This window comes from Trematomus bernacchii, unplaced genomic scaffold (genome assembly GCF_902827165.1).
Source record: "Trematomus bernacchii unplaced genomic scaffold, fTreBer1.1, whole genome shotgun sequence".
Classification (NCBI taxonomy): domain Eukaryota; kingdom Metazoa; phylum Chordata; class Actinopteri; order Perciformes; family Nototheniidae; genus Trematomus; species Trematomus bernacchii.
This window is the reverse complement of record NW_022988097.1, coordinates 9,718,370-9,737,930: the sequence shown is the minus strand read 5'-3', so window position 1 is coordinate 9,737,930 and position 19,561 is coordinate 9,718,370. Positions and strand designations below refer to the sequence as shown.

The 19,561-nt window shown below is 39.7% G+C and overlaps 4 protein-coding genes across 4 annotated transcripts; 2 read left to right on the top strand and 2 right to left on the bottom strand.

Moving 5' to 3' along the window:
* Window positions 1–531: 531 nt before the first annotated feature.
* Window positions 532–2,533, bottom strand: si:ch1073-44g3.1 (UPF0461 protein C5orf24 homolog). Its single transcript, XM_034121176.1, has 2 exons — window positions 2,284–2,533; window positions 532–2,006 (listed from the first exon to the last, which is right to left on the bottom strand). The coding sequence occupies exon 2, from the start codon at window positions 2,001–2,003 to the stop codon at window positions 1,335–1,337; it is 669 nt and encodes a 222-aa protein (XP_033977067.1). The 5' UTR covers window positions 2,004–2,006; window positions 2,284–2,533; the 3' UTR covers window positions 532–1,334.
* Window positions 2,534–2,833: 300 nt separating this feature from the next.
* On the bottom strand, window positions 2,834–5,842 carry atp5po (ATP synthase peripheral stalk subunit OSCP). The gene is made up of 7 exons (XM_034121177.1): window positions 5,759–5,842; window positions 5,427–5,471; window positions 5,236–5,346; window positions 4,842–4,971; window positions 4,026–4,138; window positions 3,548–3,634; window positions 2,834–3,093 (listed from the first exon to the last, which is right to left on the bottom strand). The coding sequence occupies exons 1-7, from the start codon at window positions 5,783–5,785 to the stop codon at window positions 2,983–2,985; spliced, it is 624 nt and encodes a 207-aa protein (XP_033977068.1). The 5' UTR covers window positions 5,786–5,842; the 3' UTR covers window positions 2,834–2,982.
* Window positions 5,843–6,505: 663 nt separating this feature from the next.
* Window positions 6,506–9,830, top strand: LOC117475080 (serine/threonine-protein phosphatase 2A catalytic subunit alpha isoform-like). Its single transcript, XM_034121175.1, has 7 exons — window positions 6,506–6,949; window positions 7,392–7,601; window positions 7,722–7,895; window positions 7,993–8,082; window positions 8,504–8,665; window positions 8,810–8,928; window positions 9,063–9,830. The coding sequence occupies exons 1-7, from the start codon at window positions 6,848–6,850 to the stop codon at window positions 9,133–9,135; spliced, it is 930 nt and encodes a 309-aa protein (XP_033977066.1). The 5' UTR covers window positions 6,506–6,847; the 3' UTR covers window positions 9,136–9,830.
* A 681-nt stretch (window positions 9,831–10,511) lies between these two features.
* On the top strand, window positions 10,512–18,085 carry sfxn1 (sideroflexin 1). Its single transcript, XM_034121174.1, has 11 exons — window positions 10,512–10,589; window positions 12,295–12,464; window positions 12,555–12,725; window positions 14,126–14,224; window positions 14,327–14,402; window positions 14,724–14,809; window positions 15,359–15,486; window positions 15,589–15,638; window positions 15,777–15,826; window positions 17,505–17,552; window positions 17,719–18,085. Exons 2-11 carry the CDS (start codon window positions 12,301–12,303, stop codon window positions 17,813–17,815), a joined length of 969 nt encoding a protein of 322 aa, XP_033977065.1. The 5' UTR covers window positions 10,512–10,589; window positions 12,295–12,300; the 3' UTR covers window positions 17,816–18,085.
* Window positions 18,086–19,561: the final 1,476 nt, after the last annotated feature.

Below are 19,561 nucleotides of genomic sequence, written 5' to 3'. Positions count from 1 at the left end.
TCTTCCATCTTGACACCAGTAAGAATTTGATCCGTGTATTGGAGATCGAATTGACATATATCCATAAACACGAAAGCACAATAGGCTCGCTGCAGTGGGCCAGTCCTTGAAGATCAAACAAAGACCATCCAGTTACATGCCGACCTAACAGCAGGAACTTACCTCTCTGTGCGGATTTTTAAAAATACTATCAAGGCTGTTGATTTAAATAGGTAGGGCACTCATATCTCACACATTTTTGGTGAGTGATCCAGTACAAACACTGAACAGATTCGAGAAAGCAACTTATTTACCCACCCTGATATGTCAGCTGTCTAGCGTTTACACTAAACACTGTCATTTACCAGTTCAGATATCTCACGGTGTAACACTTAACTGTAAGACTGTAGATATCAGAAAGCTAGGGCGTCATTTGATTTCACAGAAGGTAAATAAAGGATTTATTAGAAGGTGATTACTATTGTCTGGGGATACGGGCCCTCCTGTGTCCACAGGGAGAATTACATGCTTTCGATTTTACAGGAAATTGAGTAGGTACGTGGAAAAGAATGTATTTTATTTTGGTTTCACATACAACACATTAGTATTTATTACACAAACCACAAAGCATTTTTTTCAGTTTTTCAGTCATTTCCCCCCCTAATAAACAGCATAACATACACGTAAATCTGGAAGTGCTTATAAAGTGAGTTTTGGGATGATGTTACAATACATAAAACTATTCACAAAGTGCAATAATAACAAATACTGTGTTCAAAAAAATATTATGCAGTGAGTCTTACCAGTTCAAGCAATTAAAAAATGTATTGCACTGCTGCCATTTTAGTATGATGCAGGATAATATCACAAAATAATACACAGATTGAACTAGACGCCACATAAATGATAACTATACTTCAACATATTTATGCACAGGAAAAAGCATATTTGTTTGGCTGTAAGTACTAAAATGCAGTTTTATAAATGTAGAAAATGTCACAAAGAACTGGGTCATAAAACATTAAAAGCAGAGAAAGAACAACTCAAGGCAAGAATGCTTGATGAAAAAAAAGGATTAACTCTAAAGTAAGGTTTTAACCAGACTGATAAATACATGTTTAGCCTTTACTGATTAGTGTGATTAATTCATTCACATGCATCTCTGCCAAACTGGAATAACATACTTGTAATTGATTCATGTATTATGATAAAATGAAGACAATGTCAAATACTGTACAAACACTCAGTCAGAGCCATTTCTAAATGGCAAAAAGTTATTTCCTCCAACATTTGAGATCCCATCGGCATCTTCTTGCTCATGCACATTTTCCAGCACTGGAGAGAGAGCTGCAGAACTATTCACTGGATTCATCCACTTTGCAAATGGGCTCACAGAGGGGTATTTTCTCCATCAGGCTGTATGGAAAAGGTGGAACATCACAGCCAGTGAAGTCCAGTTTCCTGGGAACACTGCAGTTAATAAAGTCAAGTTTCTTGGTGCCGTCACAACCAAACTCCAGCCTCTTGAGCCGAGCTAGATTCTTGATGCTGCCGGGGGGCCGTCCGGGGCTGACCTTATATCCTGCTGCTTTGGTGGTACCAAGGGGCCTTCCCGGGCTTGTTTTGAACCCAGCTGCTCTAGTGGTCCCGAGTGGACGTCCAGTACTTGTACGATATCCTGCTGACTTTGTGGTCCCTGATGGCCTCCCTCTCCTCCCCGACTTAACTATGCCCTTCTTCTTTTTAGAGCCATCCAGCCCCGCCGCCTCACTGCTCCTGATCCTCACTGTCTGAGGGTGGAAGTCGTTCTGGGTGCCTTGCATTTGACATATCATGGCCTTGTGCATGCCCTGCGGCAAAGGGGCTAGGCCGGCAAGGGACAGCTGCAAACCAGGGGTTGTCTGAGATGGGTAGAATTTGTTGGACTGTGTGCTACAGAGATCAAAGTGGCTGGCTGGATGACAGTCCTCTGCCAGCCCACTCATACAATAGTCACTGCTGCTGCTTGTCACTTGATGCATCATTTTCTGTTGGAATGCAGAGAAATACAAACATTAGGTGGAAAAGCTACTCATGCAAATGTGAACCAAGAAAAACAAACCCAAAGAAGCATTTTTAGTAGCTTACTTTTGATGGAGCCAATAGGCCTTTTAGCGTTGCAACAAAACACATTTTACGTCAAGACAAAGCGAGGTAAACTACAACTATAGTTAGCATAAAGCCAAACAAGTCTCGCATAAAAATAAATGTTACCGCATGCAATACCTTATTTAATTTAAAAACGTAAAAATAAATAGTTCGTACCTCATTTGTTTGGTGAATGTTAGATGGAAAGGGTTAATTTCGGAACGCATACATTATCCTTTTGTCAGCGACAACATATTTATGAAGACGCTGCTCAAACTACGCCCTGGCATTCATGAGTATTGTCTTGTAGCGGGGCTGCGATTTCTGCTGTTTATTTCATGGCCATTTAATCCTTTAAGCAGAGGTTTAGATGAGGAGCAGCCATTTTCGCCTGGATTTTTTTTTGATAAAACAGGATGCGCTGACCACGCATGCGCACATATTCTTTAAGTAAACGGCAGGGGCAAATCGGTATCCCCCATTGTGGTTCTGGCAGATTAAACAAAGACGCATCATAATAGTGTGCGTAACTAAACAAAGGGCCCTTAGTCACATTATAACAAATAAATAAAAATTGACACAACTCCAGCAATACCATCATCTGCTACATTGTTCAAAGTGTGCAAGTACTCTAATCCAATTAGGCTTTTAAATCAGTATTGCTGGTAAGTATTAGGAACTAAGAGTGTAGCTACATGTGCCACAATTACAACAACAGAGACACACCTTCACTTTGTGTATGTTTTATTAACATCCATATCAACTTAAGTATAGACACTGGATTTATGGAGCAAATGCAGTGCCAGGACAGATAGCAATATACATTTCAGCGTTTCCCCTTTTGGTCTTCTCCAAACGTATGAAAGTCCATAGGACTTAAGTTTCCTTGATGAGCTTGGTGAGCTTCAGAATCTTTGTTTTGGTGGACATGTCCACATATTTGTCCCCGATACTGACGATCATGCCACCAAGGATGGTAGAATCCAGCTGTGAAGAGGAGACAACATTTTAATTACATGCAACACTTAAAATGTTAGGTTAGAGTGTTTTTTAAATTAGCTTTACTTATATTAATGAATTTGTGACCTAAGACTATATTTAGTATGATAGGGAAAGTGCTTTTGTGTTCTGATTGGCTTCCAATCTTGAATTCTAGGCATGGAAAAATGTTTGGGCAACAGTCAACCTTGACTATTGATAACAGTGCTCTAAGAATTTCACAGGATTATTTTAAAATGTCTTCCATTTCATATTTTGTATATTAGATATGTGAATATAACTTTTTCTGCTATATTTTTTTAATAGAATATATGTAAAGTATTTCTTGTATTTTTTGTTTGTTTTTTAAATAAAATAAAAAAGTTCTAATAAATGAGATAAACTTGAAGTCACGACAACTGCAGAATGTTAATTTGTATGTTTGTGCGATCTTGCAACATACCTTTGTTACCAGCTTGATAGATTCATGCTTCTCAAGAAAGCCCTTGAGAGCTACTTTCAGTTCAGCAAGGCTAGCTGCATCCAAAGGCTGAAAATTGACAAATGTTACTTGGTTGATTGTATAACATATTTACAGTAAACAGATGCAAAAGTAGCTGATACAGAATAATGACTGCTGTTTAAGGTGACCAGTGTCAAGGTGTAGTCCAATCCACAAGGATGTGGAGTCAGATTAGGGCTGCTCAATTAATCGTATTTTAATTTTTTAGTTGAATTATACTTAAAGTTCAGGGTAATCAACTGTTAAAAACATACTGTTCACATTTTTTTTCTCCAATAAATTGATGTTTTCAAAGTAAATGGATAATCTTTTTTAATAATCGTGATATCAATTATTGACCAAAATAATCGAGATTATTATTTTTGTCATAATCGAGCAGCCCTAAGTCAGATAGATATTATGTCAACTCATGTTATACCTGTGCAGTGGTGACAGTGCAGGAGACCTCTCCACGGTGTGCACTCATCATTTTGCCATAAGCAGTGATAACGTCAGCAGTTATAGTAAGACGACCATTATCAGCCAAAACATCTGCAAAACAAAAAGGAGGATACATTTGAGGAAGATGCAATACTGTCCGTTTCCCTGCATTACCAACGGATGGCCTTCAGTTCAGCTAGAGTGTAGAAAAGCCTTTTTAACCTAAAATATCTAACTTTATAAAATAAATAGTGTTTAGGCAATTACCGTTTAACTGCCTTGTTCCAAAAAAACACTTCCAGAGATTATTAGACCACAAGAAGCTAACGTATGACCACAAGAAGCTAACGTATGTCTCTGACCTCTACGGAGGTCAGAGACATACATTATGTTCTACTACTCTATTTTGCTGCACAAGATTGTTTTCATTCCCATGTGACATCTTATTTTAGATAAAACAACCACAACAGAAACATTTGTGTGTATACCCAACACACTCAAGTCAGTAGAATTTCAATCTAGCACTATAAATAATTAAAATGGTTGAGGCGAGGCAAACAAACGTGTTTTTACATATTCAACATTGAAAACACTGCACATTTAAGATTACTTTTCCATGTTGTAATTGTGAAACGTTTTTTATGCATTTGTATCCTAACTGGTGTGTGATGGTGGACTCCTATATGCTTTTTTATGGTAACGACCTTACACTACACTCACATACCAATTCACATTGCATACCTGTGTTTTACTCATCTTTAATTAGTATAAATCCATTCTAAAACTTGTAGCAGTATTGAGGGCAGTAACTCACTGATGAGGTTGAAGGTGATGGGGGAAACCTTGGACTTTGCAAGACCATCCTGGAAGGTCTTCTGCTTGAAGCTGCGCTTTACATGAGGATTCATTACAATACTGGAAACCTTGGGGTCCTTGATCAGGGACTGAAAAACAAGATGGCAGAAAGCAAGAGGACACTAAATTAATGTACTATAATAGAAATGCATGTTGAATTGAAACACCATGGATGAGCAAAAACTGATCATAATTATCCTTATGTCTGATACACAGGACATTTTAACACTGTAAATTGATTACCAACAATTATATTCTTATCAACTTGTGATAAAACGTTGAGAAAACACTACTCCTCATAGTTACCTTTACATAATTAAAACTGCACTTCAAGGTCTTAACTGTTCACTTACAGACACTTTCCCCAGCTCCTGCTCCACTTGGTCCAGAATGTTCTGCTTGCTGGCAGCCGAGAACAGAGCAGTGGCATAGCGGCCCTCCACCCCGTAGACCGTGATGGGAGCCTATAAAGACATGTACACACAGATTAACTGCGAACTCTAATCATTTTTAAACAAGCGTCCTGCAGTGTGGCGATATTTACCTTGACCAGTTTTTGTCTGATGACAGACGTGCTGAACTGGCGGGCCTAGAAAAGAAAAAAGAAATGATGTCAACACAGATAAACCAGAACATTAGCCGATTTAACTTTAGGAACCAAGTGTACCGTTTACGTTAAACTGAGCTAGCTGGTAGGCTAACACATTAGCAGTCATTCAAGTGCAAAGGCCTCGTGTGGGTTTTTTGCACATTAAGAGTTACATCCTGGTCTCCATAGGGAATACAACACAATAAGATGTGCAACTGGAATGATAAACAAGTCGGTCAAAACCACTGTAACATGATTAAAATCACCAAAATCATTGAATGTCTTACCTGCTGTCCTAGCATGAGTGCTGCCATTTTCTCCTACAGCTGTCTAGAGTAGAACAAACAACTGCGCATGTGCCCTTGAGAGGAAGGAGTGTGAGTGTGACTGTGGGTAATGTAGTCTTTCCAGTGTGGCGCATTCTGACAGGTCAGGTCTATAAACAACATTTCTAAAAATAACAAATGTGGGGCCATTCAGTAGTGTAAAAAGCAAAACATTGCAGTTGCTTTTCTGTTTATATAATATGACGCGTAAACCCAAAATAGACACACTGTCAAAAATAAAACTGGCAGTAGAGACCACACATTAATTGTGTGGGAAGTTTAAAAAAGAGGTTCAGTGGTTAGATAGGCTATAGTTTCTATTAGCCCAGAAGCCCCCCAACCGACTGCTACAAACGGCAGACAACATATGTTACATTATTATCTTTGCAAAAATGTAAAGGATGTGCTTAAAACTTCAGCAAAGTCAATTTATCATCATGTGAAAGTTGTTGGATTTTTAATGTTCAACCTTTGGTCATGACTGTTCCCGCTGTCGTCCAGCAGAGGGCCACAGAGCAATTTCACTCTTTATATAACCAAGATCAAGACAACATTAAACCAGAATGAAAAATTAATATAAAATACATAAACCCATTTTATTTCATCCCGCAGGGTCACATTTGCATTTTTGTTTGTTTGCTAAAATCCTCCCCAGAGAGCCCACCACCGATGCGATGACGTAAATGTGATTTGTTGCTCAGCCTCTCTGGACCAGAGTTAGCTGGTTGGGTCTACATTTCTCTGAGCTATTGGTATTGTTTGTGACAATAATAAGGGGCTCTATGACATTAAGTTTAACTGTGAATAGTTACGTCACATTATTTAGGTATCATGTGAACTAAACACTTTTTTCTCTACCAAACTGGAGGGACGCAGGGCAGTTGACGCATTCGTTTTCGTGGAGCGCACACACACACGTACAAACTGCGAATGACCAGAGCGCTTGCTAGGACGTAGCATAGCTGGGACATCAAGCGAAACGAAACTGCGAGAGGTTTTCCGGATTTGTTTTTAAAGCTGGTCGGCTCGCTAGCTGACAGCAAACCAGGCATGGACGACAAGTCATTCACCAAGGAGTTGGACGGATGGATTGAACAACTGAATGAGTGCAAACAGCTGAGTGAGAATCAGGTCAAAGTCCTGTGTGAAAAGGTAAGGTTTGCGCAGGAAGGAATTCAGGCGAGCTATTAATACCTGTCGATAGATATCTGCAATGCTAGCGGGCCATTCGCTGTTATCCTGAATCATAAAGTATTGCATTGAATAACGTCAGCTAATGGCTGCATGTGGCCTTGCTTTGGAGCGCACCATTTGGCTGCAGCTGCATGCAGCACATAGTTAAGGGAAGCAACTCGCCAAGAAGATGGAGGAGGATGCCTGCAAATATGTTTTCCTAGCTACGCCCACTCCTGGTTCCTCACTTGGGTGCACTGGCAGTACCACATCACGTTATAACCATCTGCTGCATACCTCACAATCTGAACAATTATGCAATTCAGTCTCCTTGTGTATTATTGTAAAACACGTGCAAACCCTGCACCATACTCCATGTTTCCTGTTCATCACCCTGTGTTATCCTGGTCCTCTATTTTAGGCCAAGGAGATCCTTACAAAGGAATCCAACGTGCAGGAGGTGAGATGTCCAGTGACAGTCTGCGGAGATGTCCATGGTCAGTTCCATGACCTGATGGAGCTGTTTAAGATTGGAGGGAAGTCTCCAGACACTAACTATCTCTTCATGGGAGACTATGTTGACAGAGGCTACTATTCTGTGGAGACAGTTTCTCTCCTGGTTTCTCTGAAGGTAAAAAATCAAAACAATACTTTGCCTCTCACGCTCATATAAGGTTTGATTTGGGGCAGGTATAATGTTTATGGCTAATTGATCTTCCATTTTGTTTATATTCACATTTTTCTTTTGAAGGTAAGGTTCCGTGAACGAATTACAATTCTCAGAGGGAACCATGAGAGCAGACAGATCACACAAGTGTACGGCTTCTACGACGAGTGCTTAAGGAAATACGGAAATGCCAATGTTTGGAAGTACTTCACAGATCTGTTTGACTATCTGCCCCTCACTGCGCTGGTAGATAACCAGGTAAGGTTGAGTATTCACAGGTAGGGTGTGTGATAAAGCACAGATACAGGAATTTATCATTAATCACCTGTGATTTATTTTCTCTCCCTTCTGCAAGATTTTCTGCCTCCATGGAGGATTATCTCCTTCAATAGACACACTGGAACACATCAGAGCGCTGGATCGCTTGCAGGAAGTTCCTCACGAGGTAATTTCAGCATATGTTAATTTTTTACATTTTACATTAGACAAACCACCTTTAAGGCCTTTCCAGATTATGGATTATTCTGTAACAACATATGGATTACATTTATATTAAGGCATATGATTGTGCATGTCGATGCAAGGGTGCTCTTGATACTTTATAATTTGTACATCAAGTATTGCACATTTATGCACATTCATGAATTGTATGTAAATTTAGAGCTAAAACAATATATAAATTAATCGATCCATAGGAAATGAATAGAATAAAAAATTCCTACCTAAACAATAACTCAGCAGATTATTCAATAACAAAAATTCGATTTAGCTGCAGCCTTAATACAATTCTGTAGTTTGACAGTTTCCTAAAACCTCTACATATTGGATAGATTTTGTACAACACTAATGTTTCCTCCATGCTTCAGGGTCCGATGTGTGACCTGTTATGGTCGGACCCAGATGACCGAGGTGGCTGGGGCATCTCACCCCGTGGTGCTGGTTACACCTTCGGGCAGGACATTTCTGAGACCTTCAACCACGCAAATGGCCTAACTTTGGTTTCAAGAGCCCACCAACTGGTGATGGAGGTACTTAAAGTTTGCTTAACTGCTGAAAATTATTATTATCATTATGTTTTTTAATTCGAAAAATTGCAAATGCAGATTTAACTTTACATGTTGGAAAATGTAAATAGGTACAATAGGTAACATGCCGATAATCTTTTGTTCCAGGGTTATAATTGGTGCCACGACCGCAATGTAGTGACAATCTTCAGTGCACCAAACTATTGCTATCGTTGTGGAAACCAGGCCGCAATAATGGAACTTGATGACACATTGAAATACTCCTTGTAAGTACATTTAACAATCTTTTTGATACAAATGTGTCAACTTTTCAATGATATGGCACTTTATTACAAATTAATTATTAACACATCATGTAAAATGTGAGTTTTTGAGGAGTCTTGTCCTTTGTTTACTTCAGCCTACAGTTCGACCCTGCACCACGCAGAGGGGAGCCTCATGTGACGCGGCGTACACCAGACTACTTCCTGTAGAGATCACACAGAGAAAAGCATTCATAACCCCATGGACCAAAAACATATGTGCCATAATCCAATGGAATGGAAACTATCACATATAGCTTATAACCACCATCCTTTCAACTTTACTTCCTCTCTGTGCATGATGTTTTTATTGCTAGAAATGATTGCTACTATGAACAATACCGTCACAATACCTACTGGATTGCCAGGAAACACTAATGAAGTAATGCTGAGAATAACAACTAAATGTAAGTCATCTTTGTTAGGGTGTCAATGATGACTAGAGTGTTTCCATATACAGTGTGTAAACTGCATCTTTCACTTGGCATGGCCTCAAATCAAAGGTAACAGTAAATATAAAGTGAACTCTTTGTTTTTCTTTTTGTAACAAAAGCTCAACAGTTTTTTTGTGAAGTAAGATAATAGGGTTAGACGTCGGAAATGAATATGTTCTCTTTGCACTTTTGTATTTGATTTTTATCACATGGCACTGACAGACTATGTTCTTTTTATACCCTGTTATAGTGTACGTCGCTCTCTTCTTGCTCTGCTGTCGTCTCCTATGGGAGTTATTGTAATTCATTTAAGTAGGCAATATTGGTACCAATGACAATTGGTTGAAAAATAAACAACTTAATGTTTTGCAGCATCAGCTATATGAAATAAAGTCTGAAGTTGCTTTGTCATTTACTTCAATTTAAGCACTACTTGTGGCATTATTTCCTCTCACCAGTCACCACTAGATGGAAACAGGCACCAAAGAACAGCTGCTGATGAACTAAAAGAACATTCAAGATAGTAATTATCAGGTTTACTGAAGGTGTGCAGGAAATTGGGTTCTTTTTTTAGGTTTTCATTTTGGTAACACAGGTATAATGACTACAACATGGAAGCTATTATACTGCTAATTAGCCATAGGTGACTTATTTTGTTTAATTCAGTTTTATGGTCTTAATATATTAACCAAATAATGTTTGTTTAAGGGTCAATCTCTTCTTCACAAGACATACGGGTGTCAATGTCACACTGCTGTACTGAGTCCTCTGTGTGGAAATCCAAAGTTTCACCAGTCATTAATAATTTACTGCCCGCGAATCATCGTGGCGAAAATACCAGTGTTACCGGATGTAGTACTCAGCTCGCTGTTCAAAATAAAAGCCTTGTTTGAAGGACGAAGTGAAATTAAACTTAATTTCGCCCCTCAAGTGTTTCCCCACGATTGTATTGCTTTCTAGACTGGTTAAAAAATCATCATGTATTTGAAAGAGTTCTGTTTCTACCGGCCTTGTACAAGTCCCATATTTTCCATTGTGAATTGGCGCTTTCATACGGGACTTTTATTTTGTTGGGGAGCTTCCGGCCGCTGGGGGATGTGCCTCTGTGTGCTCTGACGCCGCTGCATGTCAAATTAGCTGTCTGCAGCCTTTCAGGGACACCTCTTGCAGACCGCCGGAGCCCACAGTGCAGTAAGTAACCTAGCCATGCTTATTTTTAATTGATGGATCCCTCAGGACTGCAGCATAGACATATCCAGCTTGCACTTTTTGTCTGAGGTCGGGGGAACTAGACTCGTTAGGCGTGCAGCTGGATGTGTGGATGTGGCAGGCTGATACTAGTTGAATCTGGAGCACAGCTGGACAATTACACGACTGGACAGATGCCGTGCTTAATTGGTCGTTTAAAAACAATGCTACTTAGATGTTGTATTATCTGTTTAAGGCTTGATCGCTTTGTTCGGATGCAGGCAGGGACACCTCCAGCTACAGTCCAGATCTGACTGGTCTACGTTGGGTTGAACAATTAACCGTAACCAGTCACAGAGCATGTTTACCCTGCGACCACTGACAGAAAGCAGCTATTTTCATTGTTACAGATGCCGTATACACAAGAAATCAGGGATTACATATCTGACATGCAATGCATCTCGAATACTATTTGAAAGATGTATTTGATTGTAAGGGTTTTGAATTGCAGGTTAATGTGTAGCCACACAGAACGCCTTGATTGGCTGAGAGTGAGGGCAGAGGATTATAGATCAAAGGTCGACAGTCCAAAGTTCTGTCCTCTTCTATCACCTTCATTAATGAATTATTATTATTATATAATGCTATTAACAGTAGTTTGACAGCAGATATGGCTCTGTTCAAACCAAGCCGTACAGATTTGGTATTTCATTGGACAATCTCAGATGAGGGGGTGTTTTGTTGTCATCTCGTGAGAATCCCATGGAGTTTAATTCAATTTAAAGAGACCGCACGTCTCCTGTACGCCACAGCCGCCAGAAAGCAAGAGAGATTTCTGTTTTATTGTCAATCCAGCAGCCATCTTTGGTGCAATTTCAAAAGGAGTTTCATCATGCAGCTGCTGCAGATCTTTGCATTGACTTGCTGCTGATGTGTCCCCTACCTTTCAGTAGTTCAGCTGGAGCATAGCACAAATGGTTAAAAACCAGATCAGACTGGGTTATCTGGACACACACTGGGGAGAATGAGCATGCTGCATGCACATACACAGAGGATGTTTCTGATAGTGCAGTGTCTATTCAGTGCAGGCCAGTCTTATCTGGTTTTTGATTATGAAATCATAAATGCATAACACTTGAATGAAATTATCACTAGTAGTGGTGTTAATAAAGCGTTGCATAACCTGCTTTGCTCTAAAACAATTTGTGGTTCATTGATAGTAAAATAATATGTAGAGCTGCCATTCAGTTGGTCACAACGCACATGCAGTGGGCTTTGTCACTTTTAACAAGAGCTGCTTTTCAGCCACAGTTTGGGGGTTGGTGTGCACTCATAATGGGGCTTTCCAATTTAGTGCTTCACAACCCTTGTGTCAGGTCAGCCATCACCATAGCAACATAATGCTGAATAAGCAGCATTGCAAATCCACAGAGGCGCATCATTTTCACAAGGTCCCTACCCTGACTTGTGTCTGCAAAAGAAAACAAGAAGTGAGGGGCTGTGACTAACTCGTGTGTCAGCCCTGAAATCCTGGAACAATATTAGCACATTTCAGCCTAAAACAGTGATTCCAGAGAAATATTACTCAAACATGTACCTGTTCGGAGATCTCTTTTAGAATGACTGTAAATACGGTGACTAAAATTGACCCTTCAAGTATCATAGTTATGTGCGCTGGCTGATTATTGTAACGCTTTCCTTTCCCCAGATAAATATGGCAGCAGAGCTATCCACCTCCATAAACATCAAAGAGCCCCGGTGGGACCAGAGCACGTTTGTAGGTCGGGCTAAACATTTCTTCACTGTCACAGACCCCAGGAACATTCTCCTCACCAACGAACAACTAGCCAATTCACACAAAGTCATCACTGACTACAGGTAAGCGGCTGCAAGTGCAGATGGTTAATACACCAGTATAAGGATCTTATGAATGGGTTTACATTAAATGTTACATTTACTGTCTCCCAGGAAAGGTATAATCTCTCCAGGATTGACTGAAGATGAACTGTGGAGAGCCAAATATGTTTTTGACTCTGCCTTCCATCCCGATACTGGGGAGAAAATGATCCTGATTGGCCGCATGTCAGCGCAGGTTCCCATGAACATGACGATCACTGGATGCATGATGACATTTTACAAGTAGGAACATGTTGGGTTTTCAATTATATCCCTACCACTATTCATACTTCTCGTTCTGAAATTATAAACATTACAAGCATCTTTCACTGAAGATATTTGTATGTGTCACAGTTAAAAATGCACACTGCTGAATTCCATTTATCTGCTCAAGAGTCCTGGTACTGTTTGTAGTCCTAGATCAGGGGTGTCAAACTCAATTTAATCGCGGGCCACATCAGCATTATGGCTGCACTCAAAGGGCCGGTTGTAACTTATATATAAATATATATATATAAAATAATGTATTATATTACATTATTGCCTCTGTATTGGATTATTATTGGATAGGGTAATAACTTCATAATTAACTACGTCTGAAAGCAGAAGTCTGGGGCAAATCATTTCATGTCTCTTCAGTGAGAATGTCACAAAATGATTTAAAAAGAAAAGCTGGAAAAAAAGTCAAAAAAAAGGAAGTGACATTTAAAAAAAGGAAGTGACATTTAAAAAAAAGAGTCAAATTCTGAGAAAATGGCACATTCTAAGAAAAAAGGCATATTTAGAAGAAAAAAAGTCAAATTCTGAGAAAAAAGTCTAATTTGAGATGCATTGTGGGACATGTAGTTTATGGGCAACGTGCTTCTGTAAATCGGCATGTAACCGTATAATAAACATATAAAATTCTTTGCAAGCTCTTGTGGGGCCACAGAAAATGAAGTCACGGGCCGGATTTGGCCCCCGGGCCTTGAGTTTGACACCCCTGTCCTAGATGCTTAATTTGAGCTGTAATGGCTTCAAGGTTGTTGTTGTTTTTTGTGGTTACACATCACCCCAAAACAAAAAAATAATAATATTTGAAAAAACAATGCCAATATTTCTTACAAATGCATGTATAGTTACCAGCCTGGACTCCCAGCCAGGACTCCCTTGATGGGAATTACTCCTGGTTAAATCAAGTTTAAACAAAAGAAAAATGAAGGCCTAGAAGAGTCTCAAAATGTGTTGTTTAGCGGCAAAGAAAGTGCTTGAATTTTCTCCTAAAAGCTGTATGAACCTTGCCATCAGTACACGTTACTTCGCTGATAGGGTTCCTATAAATGACAATGTTTTCACTTGTGCAATGTTATATATTACTGAAGGACATTGGGAAAGTACTCTTTGTTTTTCTTTTAAACTGTTTCTAATAAAGCTGTTTTTTTATACTCTTAATTAAAACCACCTGCTCCTCTCAGAATCAGAATACCTTTATTAGTCCCACAGAGGGGACATTTACGTAGTTACAGCAGAAAAAAGAGCCACAGACAGCTTAATGTTACATATGTTACATGCATTAAAAAGTACTAAGTTATGATATAATAAAAAATATAATAAAAAATAAAAACCGCTGTCCTTTAATGACTCTGTTGTTTTCCATCCTGCAGGACAACTCCAGCTGTGTTGCTCTGGCAGTGGATCAATCAGTCGTTCAATGCAATAGTGAATTACACCAACAGGAGCGGCGATGCTCCACTCACTGTCAGGTAAGGGAGGGATATTTCAGCACTGGCTCAGATTAACCCTTTTAATTTGTTTGTGTGTGGACAGTTTCCATGTGATGTGACCGTTGACTCTTCTGTTCACAGTCAGCTTGGCACAGCGTATGTGTCTGCCACCACAGGGGCAGTTGCCACCGCTCTAGGACTAAATGCACTCACAAAGGTATCAGTTCATCTAACCCTATTCATTCTGCATCTCATTTTAATGCTGACATGAAGTTAGCCACGCACACATAGTTTCTTTGTCATAGGAGAGCCGTATTATTTACAGGGTCATGCCCTGGTATCAGCACGTTGTCCAGCCATCTTACATAGTGACTTTGTGCTATACATCCTGATATATGGGAGAAAAGAAAGAATACATGTACAACATCTAAAATGTCAGCAGCAAAGAAATTCCACCATTGGAAAAAGTGAAATTGGTGCTATAAGAGGAAATTAATGAGTAATTAACCTGTTTCATACCTCCTTTCTCCTCCCGTAGCACATCTCACCCCTGATTGGTCGGTTTGTTCCATTTGCTGCTGTAGCTGCTGCTAACTGTATCAACATCCCACTGATGAGACAAAGGTAAAGTGGACATTTAACACTCATCAGAAGTACTTCATCCTAAGCATGTAGACAATTGCAGTACATAATGTGGCTTATTGTACCTCTGGTTGGGAGCAGAGTTGTGCTAAAAAGAAAACGGCTGATGCAAGAAGTTAAGATACATTTTTGCAGAAGATGCACTAAGAGTTTCACATAAATGCTATCATGTTAATTCTAAGAGGACTATAGTTTCAGTGTTGTGAAAACAGGCTTTCTGTAATCTTCGGGTCTCTGACAGCAGAATTCCTAGAATACAGAAAGTATTTTTGTTAATGTAATGAATACATACCAAAATACTTGGTAAAATATCTGTGTATGTTTGAATTTATATTATTATTGTAGCAAGATAAACCAAGAATATTATATAAAATAGATGCTTTTCTGAGTAATGTTTACCTGTCGCAGTTTGTGCTAAAGAAATATCCTTGTTTACATTTGTATCTGAAAATGTTGGGCCATTACCCCTGATCTGTGTAATAAAAGGACAGTTGATTCTGATTTAAATATGCTTTTGGTCCTTGTTTTCAGAGAACTTAAACACGGCATTCCCATCACAGATGAGAATGACAACAGGTTAGGAGAGTCGACGAACGCTGCAAAGCAGGCTATCTCTCAGGTCGTGGTCTCCAGGATCCTCATGGCCTCTCCAGGAATGGGTAATATGTTCGGATCATTTGTACAATAAATATCAACCCACTTTATTGTGTTGTCACAGATTTAGTTGAAAGTGTTGTAATGTTAATGTGTGTCTTTTTTAGCTATCCCTCCATTTTTGATGAACCATTTGGAAAAGAAGGCTTTTCTGAGGGTAAGCTTCTGTTTTCTTTACGTCAACACACATCAGAGGAATGAAAAGCATTGAGGGCACAAGGCCACTCTAGTATGGGAATGCAACACTGCTTTTGTGCCCCTCATTCGGGTTTTCTTTCCTGCCTGGTCTTTTCAGAAGTTCCCATGGATGAGTGCACCTATTCAAGTCGGCCTGGTGGGATTCTGGTGAGTTGTCAGAGACGGTCCACCTCATAAGCAGCCACGTCAAATTCCATTGAAATGTCCAATTATTATCTTTTATATCGATATGAAATGTCAGTGATCATAAGATGTATGTGTCTTTTACAGTAATTGGGAAGTATCTCAATGGGAATTTGCACGTAAGAGTGGTTATTACCTATGCCTATCTCAGCCTTTTTACCATTTCTCAATGAGTCATTTCTACAAAGGGCTTCAGATCCGGTTTTGTCTTCCTCTGAAAAATGATCCACATATCTGTCAGGGAATAATTCTGTATACATGTTTAACTTTTGCCCTCTGACGCAGATGCCCGACCTTGGGCAGTTGCTATCTCCCTTAAAGTGGACCTATCATGCTATATTTGAATAATATAGTGTAGGACCATACCTATATAAGGCATATTTATACTTTTTTTTTTCAAAATACCAAACAGATCATGCATTTTAGCCATGCCTCATTTTGCTCAATTTGACATTTTTTAGCTCTGGATTTGCAAGGGCAGATTCTGTGAGAACAGCACCATCTACAGGCCTGGCATATGTACTACAGCGTCTCCAGCGCTTTCGAACGGCAATGGCCGTGGCTGTCTCCTCCTGATTGGTGGAGTTGGCCCAATAGCCGTAGCGCCACTGTCCTGACGTCAGGACAGTGTTCAAATCTGGATCAGTTTTTATCAGATCCGTTGCAGCCCCTTTTTTAGAGATTTGGGTATGGAGGAAAATAGAGAGGGTTGTGTTTTCTGACACTTGGTGAGTTCCCTGGAACACCGGGGACACATATTCATGTATAAAAGACGTACAAAAGTGCATTTTGCATTTTCCATTTTCCCCTTTAAGGAGGGGCTGCCCTAGCATTTTGTTGTTGTTACCAGTTTATGACCGGGCAACTTTCGGTCAGAGATAGTTATTGTTTTAGGACAGCTGGAATACATCCTTCTCGGGGTGTAGATGACCCCGAGCCATACGCGACAACAAATGTGATTCAGTGTCCTCAGCTGTTTAGTCTATCTATTGAAGAATGTTGATTATTACACTCTGAACTAGTTAACACCTGGAACTGCAGGAGGGTTCTTCAGAATTGGTTTGGCATCTCATCCGTGTGGTCAACTCGTGGCCCGTGACATGTCTTGTGAATTCTCCGGCCTAAGCTCCAAATAAACCCTCAGTATTTGACATCAAAGCTCCAGCTCTCCTCGTGTCTCTCTGAGTCCTGTTTCCAATTGCTTCAGAAGTTTCCCCCACAATATCCTCCCACATGTATTTCTGAGGATTTCCTGACTCCTCTTGTGACCTCAAATTGACCCGTTTAAAATCATGTGTCGCATTCCTTCAGTTCAGTTTAGACGACATGACTTTGATTTGAGCAGCACATCCTGCCAACTAGCGCACTTATGAACATCGGTGGAAGTTGAATACTTGGTTGGTTTTTAATTGACTGAATACTAAAAAACATTATTAGCCAGGCTTGCAGTGTAGCTCTATCAGTACGAATATCAATCTGTCAGTTCCTTTGGTCCAGACTAAAATATCCACAAATAGGCATTTTTGATGGATGCCATTTTATTTTTGCACATATATGGTCCACAGAATAAACCAGATGACATCAGGACAGTTAGTTCTGAGCTGTATGTCTGTATGTTTCATAGATCTGTGTTTTTTTTCAGCCTGGTGTTTGCCACTCCACTGTGCTGCGCATTGTTCCCTCAGAAGAGGTGAGTGACACGTTCAAACTTGACCTTGAGATAAAAGTAGCTTCTCTCTAGGTTAATATATGCAGAGGTGGCATGATTATTCTCTGCTTGAACAGTTGCATAACACGCCTGCAGTGTATATGTGTTTGACCCATTAACCCCCGCGTTTCTCCCATTCTTTCCCCAGCTCTATATTAGTCAGCCGCCTGGAGCCCGAGCTGCAGGAGAAAATCCGGGCCAACAACCCAGGAGTGGAGAGGGTCTACTTCAACAAGGGGCTATGAGTGTGCAGCCCCCCCATCCAAACACTGCCATAGCACAGCTGCAGGCTCAGTCCTCGCCTCTCGGCCAGCCCCTCCTCATTCAGTGTGCCAAAGTTAAGTTTGTGTCTCCTCATGTTCAAGATTCAGATGGATATCTAGGGACTACCTCTCTGTCAGTCTCTTTGTTTGCTTTTGTCAATGTGATTGTTGATTTTATCGTAACTGCTATAGAAGATTTTCTCCGTCTGGGCCGGATGAAAAGTACAATGTTTATCATGACGTATGTGTATAGTGGCCATTGTAAGGGTGTTTTAGGTGGACATTTTGTCTGTGCAGTATTTTATTTTTATTTTGAACTAAGCAACTTGTCGGTTGCATGTCACTGCCAATTGATTTTTTTTTTCATGTAAAGGTTGGCTGTCACCCTATTTCTCACCTGCATTATAATCAGACTTTAACATTGATTTTACGAAGACCTCTGCTGTTCATGCATTTGCCAAATCTGTACTCACATCAACAATCACAACCTCCTACCCTCAATAGGGTTATTCCTAATAATGACATCCACTTTAATCAGTTCATTTTGCCAAATGAGTGACGTTCAGTAAGCCTTGAGGCCTCTTGACGTCGTAACCATGAATCTGACAACTCTCCAGGGATCCACCCCACAAAATGTGACGCTATGATGGTAACAACCATCCATGAGCCAACATGGTGCTACTTGATGTCTTAATAATCAGTGTATCGTACTATTTATTCTGCTTGCCAACATGCATGAACAAACCGCCTGTATGAATTAACCTCTGTGAAAACTAATGATTTTATGTATACTTAGTCACACAGAGGCCAAACTCAGGACAGCTGAACGGCAGTGACAAAATGTGTCAATAATAATTGAGCAAACACACAGGTTCCAACTTCCATATGTCCGAGTGTTTATCCAGGATTTAGTGATCACCATAAGTGACACCACAAACACTCATTCATACCTTACACAAACGTGTATGTATAGTATCCATCTTCTGTAATTCAACGCAGCATCCTAAGAGGCTTGATTATTACCGCACAAAGTGATACATTTTAATGGTAATGTGGCAGTTATATCACATTGTTTTCGAGGTACTATATTCCACATGTTAGACATGGCTGTCAGTGTTTGGAAAACAATACCAAAATCATGCTCAAGATAGTATTTTCCAGGGAAAGGATGATATATAAAGACAGGGATCAATCTAATGAATATGTGTTTTAATTATGACGGACATTATGATCTCTCCCTGCTCTGTTTGGACACGGTTGGTGTTTCCTGTGCTGTGTGGGCCTTCTGGCTTTTTAAAGCTGATTGCATTTTCATTTTGCATTTTCAGCTGCTGTAATGAAATATAACTGTGAGGAAGAATTCTAGGAGACTGTACAGCGGCATGGCAGATTTATAATTGGATATTTTAAATTAAGAGAGTGAAAAAGATGGACTTGGAGCCACAAAACTAACAGTATTAATTATCCTCATTTTGAAAAGGTATGAAGGATTTTAGGATCCAGTGTGTTAAAAGATTTGCTTTTCAAAAAAATCAAATGCTTGTGAATGAAGATTTGATTTCATTGCATCTTTTGCTCATCATGGTGTGTAATTTCTGTGAGGTGTTAAATGTTAAATATACTGTAAATCTATTACATATATTGCTGTATAAGTAACTTTTCTTTAGATCGTCAGTGTTTCCAGAGAGATGTGTTGGAGATGGAGCGGTTCCCTAGCTGGTTTGAAGT